This window comes from Dendrobates tinctorius, unplaced genomic scaffold, assembly GCF_039654945.1.
Source record: "Dendrobates tinctorius isolate UK_male_01 unplaced genomic scaffold, ASM3965494v1 ptg000041l, whole genome shotgun sequence".
In the NCBI taxonomy this organism is placed as follows: Eukaryota; Metazoa; Chordata; class Amphibia; order Anura; family Dendrobatidae; genus Dendrobates; species Dendrobates tinctorius.
Genome location: NW_027361709.1, coordinates 1537161 through 1547284, shown reverse-complemented (window position 1 = coordinate 1547284; position 10124 = coordinate 1537161). Strand labels below are relative to the sequence as shown.

The window sequence follows — 10124 nt, the reverse complement described above, 5'->3', positions numbered from 1 at the left end:
CACTATTCTGCTGGTGCAGTCACTGTATACATACATTACTGATCCTGAGTTACATCCTGTATTATACCCCAGAGCTGCACTCACTATTCTGCTGGTACAGTCACTGTGTACATACATTACATTACTGATCCTGAGTTACATCCTGTATTATACTCCAGCGCTGCACTTACTATTCTGCTGGTGCAGTCACTGTGTACATACATTACATTACTGATCCTGAGTTACATCCTGTATTATACTCCAGCGCTGCACTCACTATTCTGCTGGTGCAGTCACTATGTACATAGATTACATTACTGATCCTGAGTTACATCCTGTATTATACTCCAGAGCTGCACTCACTATTCTGATGGTGCAGTCACTGTGTACATACATTACATTACTGATCCTGAGTTACCTCTTGTATTATACTCCAGAGCTGCACTCACTATTCTGCTGGTGCAGTCACTGTGTACATACATTACATTACTGATCCTGAGTTACAACCTGTATTATACCCCAGAGCTGCACTCACTATTCTGCTGGTGCAGTCACTGTGTACATACATTACTGATCCTGAGCTACACCCTGTATTATACTCCAGAGCTGCACTCACTATTCTGCTGGTGCAGTCACTGTGTACATACAATACATTACTGATCCTGACTTACATCCTGTATTATACCCCAGAGCTGCACTCACTATTCTGCTGGTGCAGTCACTGTATACATACTTTACTGATCCGGAGTTACCTCCTGTATTATACTCCAGAGCTGCACTCACTATTCTGCTGGTGCAGTCACTGTGTACATACATTACATTACTGATCCTGAGTTACATCCTGTATTATACTCCAGAGCTGCACTCACTATTCTGCTGGTGCAGTCACTGTGTACATACATTACATTACTGATCCTGAGTTACAACCTGTATTATACCCCAGAGCTGCACTCACTATTCTGCTGGTGCAGTCACTGTGTACATACATTACATTACTGATCCTGACTTACATCCTGTATTATACTCCAGAGCTGCACTCACTATTCTGCTGGTGCAGTCACTGTGTACATACATTACATTACTGATCCTGACTTACATCCTGTATTATACCCCAGAGCTGCACTCACTATTCTGCTGGTGCAGTCACTGTATACATACTTTACTGATCCGGAGTTACCTCCTGTATTATACTCCAGAGCTGCACTCACTATTCTGCTGGTGCAGTCACTGTGTACATACATTACATTACTGATCCTGAGTTACATCCTGTATTATACTCCAGAGCTGCACTCACTATTCTGCTGGTGCAGTCACTGTGTACATACATTACATTACTGATCCTGAGTTACATCCTGTATTATACCCCAGAGCTGCACTCACTATTCTGCTGGTGCAGTCACTGTGTACATACATTACAGTACTGATCCTGAGTTACCTCCTGTATTATACTCCAGAGCTGCACTCACTATTCTGCTGGTGCAGTCACTGTGTACATACATTACATTACTGATCCTGAGTTACAACCTGTATTATACCCCAGAGCTGCAGTCACTATTCTGCTGGTGCAGTCACTGTGTACATACATTACATTACTGATCCTGAGTTACAACCTGTATTATACTCCAGAGCTGCACTAACTATTCTGCTGGTGCAGTCACTGTGTACATACATTACTGATCCTGAGTTACATCCTGTATTATACTCCAGAGCTGCACTCACTATTCTGCTGGTGCAGTCACTGTGTACATACATTACTGATCCTGAGTTACATCCTGTATTATACCCCAGAGCTGCACTCACTATTCTGCTGGTGCAGTCACTGTATACATACATTACTGATCCTGAGTTACATCCTGTATTATACCCCAGAGCTGCACTCACTATTCTGCTGGTGCAGTCACTGTATACATACATTACTGATCCTGAGTTACATCCTGTATTATACCCCAGAGCTGCACTCACTATTCTGCTGGTGCAGTCACTGTATACATGCATTACTGACCCTGAGTTACATCCTGTATTATACTCCAGAGCTGCACTCACTATTCTGCTGGTGCAGTCACTGTGTACATACATTACATTACTGATCCTGAGTTACATCCTGTATTATACCCCAGAGCTGCACTCACTATTCTGCTGGTGCAGTCACTGTATACATACATTACTGATCCTGAGTTATATCCTGTATTATACCCCAGAGCTGCACTCACTATTCTGCTGGTGCAGTCACTGTGTACATACATTACATTACTGATCCTGAGTTACATCCTGTATTATACCCCAGAGCTGCACTCACTATTCTGCTGGTGCAGTCACTGTGTACATACATTACTGATCCTGAGTTACATCCTATATTATACTCCAGAGCTGCACTCACTATTCTGCTGGTGCAGTCACTATGTACATACATTACATTACTGATCCTGAGTTACATCCTATATTATACTCCAGAGCTGCACTCACTATTCTGCTGGTGCAGTCACTGTGTACATACATTACTGATCCTGAGTTACATCCTGTATTATACCCCAGAGCTGCACTCACTATTCTGCTGGTGCAGTCACTGTATACATACATTACTGATCCTGAGTTACATCCTGTATTATACCCCAGAGCTGCACTCACTATTCTGCTGGTGCAGTCACTGTATACATACATTACTGATCCTGAGTTACATCCTGTATTATACTCCAGAGCTGCACTCACTATTCTGCTGGTGCAGTCACTGTGTACATACATTACATTACTGATCCTGAGTTACATCCTGTATTATACCCCAGAGCTGCACTCACTATTCTGCTGGTGCAGTCACTGTGTACATAGATTACATTACTGATCCTGAGTTACATCCTGTATTATACTCCAGAGCTGCACTCACTATTCTGCTGGTGCAGTCACTATGTACATACATTACATTACTGATCCTGAGTTACATCCTATATTATACTCCAGAGCTGCACTCACTATTCTGCTGGTGCAGTCACTGTGTATATACATTACATTACTGATCCTGAGTTACATCCTGTATTATACCCCAGAGCTGCACTCACTATTCTGCTGGTGCAGTCACTGTGTACATACATTACATTACTGATCCTGAGTTACAACCTGTATTATACCCCAGAGCTGCAGTCACTATTCTGCTGGTGCAGTCACTGTGTACATACATTACATTACTGATCCTGAGTTACAACCTGTATTATACTCCAGAGCTGCACTAACTATTCTGCTGGTGCAGTCACTGTGTACATACATTACATTACTGATCCTGAGTTACATCCTGTATTATACCCCAGAGCTGCACTCACTATTCTGCTGGTGCAGTCACTGTGTACATACATTACATTACTGATCCTGAGTTACAACCTGTATTATACCCCAGAGCTGCAGTCACTATTCTGCTGGTGCAGTCACTGTGTACATACATTACATTACTGATCCTGAGTTACATCCTGTATTATACTCCAGAGCTGCACTCACTATTCTGCTGGTGCAGTCACTGTGTACATACATTACTGATCCTGAGTTACATCCTGTATTATACCCCAGAGCTGCACTCACTATTCTGCTGGTGCAGTCACTGTATACATACATTACTGATCCTGAGTTACATCCTGTATTATACCCCAGAGCTGCACTCACTATTCTGCTGGTGCAGTCACTGTATACATACATTACTGATCCTGAGTTACATCCTGTATTATACCCCAGAGCTGCACTCACTATTCTGCTGGTGCAGTCACTGTATACATGCATTACTGATCCTGAGTTACATCCTGTATTATACTCCAGAGCTGCACTCACTATTCTGCTGGTGCAGTCACTGTGTACATACATTACATTACTGATCCTGAGTTACATCCTGTATTATACCCCAGAGCTGCACTCACTATTCTGCTGGTGCAGTCACTGTATACATACATTACTGATCCTGAGTTACATCCTGTATTATACCCCAGAGCTGCACTCACTATTCTGCTGGTGCAGTCACTGTGTACATACATTACATTACTGATCCTGAGTTACATCCTGTATTATACCCCAGAGCTGCACTCACTATTCTGCTGGTGCAGTCACTGTGTACATACATTACATTACTGATCCTGAGTTACATCCTATATTATACTCCAGAGCTGCACTCACTATTCTGCTGGTGCAGTCACTATGTACATACATTACATTACTGATCCTGAGTTACATCCTATATTATACTCCAGAGCTGCACTCACTATTCTGCTGGTGCAGTCACTGTGTACATACATTACTGATCCTGAGTTACATCCTGTATTATACCCCAGAGCTGCACTCACTATTCTGCTGGTGCAGTCACTGTATACATACATTACTGATCCTGAGTTACATCCTGTATTATACCCCAGAGCTGCACTCACTATTCTGCTGGTGCAGTCACTGTATACATACATTACTGATCCTGAGTTACATCCTGTATTATACTCCAGAGCTGCACTCACTATTCTGCTGGTGCAGTCACTGTGTACATACATTACATTACTGATCCTGAGTTACATCCTGTATTATACCCCAGAGCTGCACTCACTATTCTGCTGGTGCAGTCACTGTGTACATACATTACATTACTGATCCTGAGTTACATCCTGTATTATACTCCAGAGCTGCACTCACTATTCTGCTGGTGCAGTCACTATGTACATACATTACATTACTGATCCCGAGTTACATCCTATATTATACTCCAGAGCTGCACTCACTATTCTGCTGGTGCAGTCACTGTGTATATACATTACATTACTGATCCTGAGTTACATCCTGTATTATACCCCAGAGCTGCACTCACTATTCTGCTGGTGCAGTCACTGTGTACATACATTACATTACTGATCCTGAGCTACACCCTGTATTATACTCCAGAGCTGCACTCACTATTCTGCTGGTGCAGTCACTGTGTACATACATTACATTACTGATCCTGAGTTACAACCTGTATTATACCCCAGAGCTGCAGTCACTATTCTGCTGGTGCAGTCACTGTGTACATACATTACATTACTGATCCTGAGTTACAACCTGTATTATACCCCAGAGCTGCAGTCACTATTCTGCTGGTGCAGTCACTGTGTACATACATTACATTACTGATCCTGAGCTACACCCTGTATTATACTCCAGAGCTGCACTCACTATTCTGCTGGTGCAGTCACTGTGTACATACATTACATTACTGATCCTGAGTTACATCCTGTATTATACTCCAGAGCTGCACTCACTATTCTGCTGGTGCAGTCACTGTGTACATACATTACATTACTGATCCTGAGTTACATCCTGTATTATACTCCAGAGCTGCACTCACTATTCTGCTGGTGTAGTCACTGTGTATATACATTACATTACTGATCCTGAGTTACATCCTGTATTATACCCCAGAGCTGCACTCACTATTCTGCTGGTGCAGTCACTGTGTACATACATTACATTACTGATCCTGAGCTACACCCTGTATTATACTCCAGAGCTGCACTCACTATTCTGCTGGTGCAGTCACTGTGTACATACATTACATTACTGATCCTGAGTTACATCCTGTATTATACTCCAGAGCTGCACTCACTATTCTGCTGGTGCAGTCACTGTGTACATACATTACATTACTGATCCTGAGTTACATCCTGTATTATACTCCAGAGCTGCACTCACTATTCTGCTGGTGCAGTCACTGTGTACATACATTACATTACTGATCCTGAGTTACATCCTGTATTATACCCCAGAGCTGCACTCACTATTCTGCTGGTGCAGTCACTGTGTATATACATTACATTACTGATCCTGAGTTACATCCTGTATTATACCCCAGAGCTGCACTCACTATTCTGCTGGTGCAGTCACTGTGTACATACATTACATTACTGATCCTGAGTTACATCCTGTATTATACCCCAGAGCTGCACTCACTATTCTGCTGGTGCAGTCACTGTGTACATACATTACATTACTGATCCTGAGTTACATCCTATATTATACTCCAGAGCTGCACTCACTATTCTGCTGGTGCAGTCACTATGTACATACATTACATTACTGATCCTGAGTTACATCCTATATTATACTCCAGAGCTGCACTCACTATTCTGCTGGTGCAGTCACTGTGTACATACATTACTGATCCTGAGTTACATCCTGTATTATACCCCAGAGCTGCACTCACTATTCTGCTGGTGCAGTCACTGTATACATACATTACTGATCCTGAGTTACATCCTGTATTATACCCCAGAGCTGCACTCACTATTCTGCTGGTGCAGTCACTGTATACATACATTACTGATCCTGAGTTACATCCTGTATTATACTCCAGAGCTGCACTCACTATTCTGCTGGTGCAGTCACTGTGTACATACATTACATTACTGATCCTGAGTTACATCCTGTATTATACCCCAGAGCTGCACTCACTATTCTGCTGGTGCAGTCACTGTGTATATACATTACATTACTGATCCTGAGTTACATCCTGTATTATACCCCAGAGCTGCACTCACTATTCTGCTGGTGCAGTCACTGTGTACATACATTACATTACTGATCCTGAGCTACACCCTGTATTATACTCCAGAGCTGCACTCACTATTCTGCTGGTGCAGTCACTGTGTACATACATTACATTACTGATCCTGAGTTACATCCTGTATTATACCCCAGAGCTGCACTCACTATTCTGCTGGTGCAGTCACTGTGTACATACATTACATTACTGATCCTGAGCTACACCCTGTATTATACTCCAGAGCTGCACTCACTATTCTGCTGGTGCAGTCACTGTGTACATACATTACATTACTGATCCTGAGTTACATCCTGTATTATACTCCAGAGCTGCACTCACTATTCTGCTGGTGCAGTCACTGTGTACATACATTACATTACTGATCCTGAGTTACATCCTGTATTATACTCCAGAGCTGCACTCACTATTCTGCTGGTGCAGTCACTGTGTACATACATTACATTACTGATTCTGAGTTACATCCTGTATTATACTCCAGAGCTGCACTCACTATTCTGCTGGTGTAGTCACTGTGTACATACATTACATTACTGATCCTGAGTTACATCCTGTATTATACTCCAGAGCTGCACTCACTATTCTGCTGGTGCAGTCACTGTGTACATACATTACATTACTGATCCTGAGTTACATCCTGTATTATACCCCAGAGCTGCACTCACTATTCTGCTGGTGCAGTCACTGTGTACATACATTACATTACTGATCCTGAGTTACATCCTGTATTATACTCCAGAGCTGCACTCACTATTCTGCTGGTGCAGTCACTGTGTACATACATTACATTACTGATCCTGAGTTACCTCCTGTATTATACCCCAGAGCTGCACTCTTTATTCAGCTTTTCGAGCTTCTGTACAGCCGTCATCCAGCACTTGACAGATGGATTCATACACTATTTATATTCCGGCCCTCGGGGTTTGTATAAAGTGGCGGGAAAAAAAAAAAAATCTTTACACATAAAATCCATGACACGATTTCACTTCTTACAAGTGTCCACAATGGGGGAGATAACAACTGTCTAAAAGCAAAGCTGGCTTAGTTGCCGGTAAGAGTAATGTAAGGATGAAATGACAAAATACTAACGAAATAAACACTATAAAACTCTTGAACGTTACGATTCTGTGGTTTCGTTGAACTTGTTAAGATTTTTTTTGCCAGCCCTGCATACTGCCCTGAGGTTGTCAGCGGAGCACAGGCGCGGTCTATGGCGCCATGTCGCCCAGTTTGTCACTCGGAGCATTATTTTAGGGAGTTGCTCACCGTTGTCTGTATGACGACACGCGGCTGCAGGTGAATGTGGCGCTGATGTTACGTGTCGCACACGTGTTGTGTATTGGGATTGTATTATTAGATTCTGTAGGAGTCGGCTGCAGATTGCAGAAGATAGAACTGCAAACCCCGGAGAAGACGCTGCAGTGATTCTGTCCACGGAGCCCAGAGGTCAATCATCCCAAAGACGGAACCGGGAGCCGGAGCCTCGTGTCCTACATCCCTGCAGCTCCGGAGAGAAAAGAACTGCAACCTCAAGTATTAATAGGATGAAGCTCAAGACTGGGGAGCTGTATCTAATCCTCTCCTGTGTGACACTGACTGCTGAGCCGTGTATCTAATCCTCTCCTGTGTGACACTGACTGCTGAGCCGTGTATCTAATCCTCTCCTGTGTGACACTGACTGCTGAGCCGTGTATCTAATCCTCTCCTGTGTGACACTGACTGCTGAGCAGTGTATCTAATCCTATCGTGTGTGACACTGTCTGCTGAGCCGTGTATCTAATCCTCTCCTGTGTGACACTGACTGCTGAGCCGTGTATCTAATCCTCTCCTGTGTGACACTGACTGCTGAGCCGTGTATCTAATCCTCTCCTGTGTGATACTGACTGCTGAGCCGTGTATCTAATCCTATCGTGTGTGACACAGTCTGCTGAGCCGTGTATCTAATCCTCTCCTGTGTGATACTGACTGCAGAGCCGTGTATCTAATCCTCTCCTGTGTGATACTGTCTGCTGAGCCGTGTATCAAACATTTTATTATTCACAATAGAATCCAGAGAAGAGTTTGTACAAATGATTTAACAATTTATATAAAATAACAATTATAAACAAATTGGTCACTGCTGGTCCGTTCTGGTCTCCGCTAGTCGGTGACGGATGGTTCAGGTCACTGATGGTCGGTGACGGCCGGTTCTGGTCTCTGCTGGTCCGTTCTGGTCGGTGACGGCTGGCTCTGGTCTCTGCTGGTCCGTTCTGGTCTTTGCTGGTCGGTGACGGCTGGCTCTCGTCTCTGCTAGTCTGTGACGGCCGGTTCTGGTCACTGATGGTCGGTGACAGACGGTTCTGGTCACTGATGGTCGGTTCTGGTCACTGATGGTCGGTGACGGACGGTTCTGGTCACTGATGGTCGGTGATGGCTGGTTCTGGTCTCTGCTGGTGATCGGGATCCAGCGGCTCGTGGTTCCATCACTGACCGGCTTCCTCAATGGGTTTCCGGCAGTACGGGCAGCAGTTGTGCTGGAGGATGAGGAGCTCGTAATCTTCTGTGTGAAACATCTGCAAGACAAGAAACGTGAGTGAGGACATGATGAGTGCGGAGTGACTGAGGACGTGATGTGCACAGAACGACTGAGGGCGTGATGCGTGGAGCAAATAACAACGAGATGAATGCAGAGCCTCTAAGGACCCGATGTGCGCAGAACGACTGAGGGCGTGATGTGCGCGGTGCGACTGACGACGTGATGTGCGCGGTGCGACTGAGGTCGTGATGTGCGCGGTGCGACTGAGGGCGTGATGTGCGCGGTGCGACTGAGGACGTGATGTGCGCGGTGCGACTGAGGACGTGATGTGCGCGGTGCGACTGAGGGCGTGATGCGTGGAGCAAATAACGACGAGATGAATGCAGAGCCTCTAAGGACCCGATGTGCGCAGAACGACTGAGGGCGTGATGTGCGCGGTGCGACTGAGGGCGTGATGTGCGCGGTGCGACTGAGGACGTGATGTGCGTGGTGCGACTGAGGACGTGATGTGCGCGGTGCGACTGAGGACTTGATGTGCGTGGAGCGAGTGAAGGCTTGATGTGCGTGGAGCGAGTGAAGGCTTGATGTGCGTGGAGCGAGTGAAGGCTTGATGTGCGTGGAGCGAGTGAGGGCGTGATGTGCGTGGAGCGACAGAGGGAGTGATGTGCGCGGTGCGACTGAGGGCGTGATGTGCGCGGTGCGACTGAGGACGTAATGTGCGCGGTGCGACTGAGGATGTGATGTGCGCGGAGCGAGTGAGGGCGTGATGTGCGCGGAGCGAGTGAGGGCGTGATGTGCGCGGAGCGACTGAGGACGTGATGTGCGCGGTGCGACTGAGGACGTGATGTGCGCGGTGCGACTGAGGACGTGATGTGCGCGGTGCGACTGAGGACGTGATGTGCGCGGAGCGACTGAGGACGTGATGTGCGTGGTGCGACTGAGGACGTGATGTGCGCGGAGCGACTGAGGACGTGATGTGCGCGGTGCGACTGAGGACGTGATGTGCGCGGAGCGACTGAGGGCGTGATGTGCGCGGAGCGACTGAGGACGTGATGTGCGCGGTGCGACTGAGGACGTGATGTGCGC

General features: G+C 45.7%; 1 protein-coding gene across 2 annotated transcripts in view; it reads right to left on the bottom strand.

The window, feature by feature from the left end:
* Positions 1-8537: 8537 nt before the first annotated feature.
* The window catches only part of IFT122 (intraflagellar transport 122), a 90781-nt gene continuing 89194 nt past the window's right edge, over positions 8538-10124 (bottom strand). For both annotated transcript variants that reach the window (XM_073574958.1, XM_073574959.1), the window contains exon 29: positions 8538-9075. In XM_073574958.1, the coding sequence (XP_073431059.1) occupies positions 8986-9075 (90 nt within the window). In that variant the 3' untranslated portion in view covers positions 8538-8985. The remainder of the gene's footprint in view (positions 9076-10124) is intronic.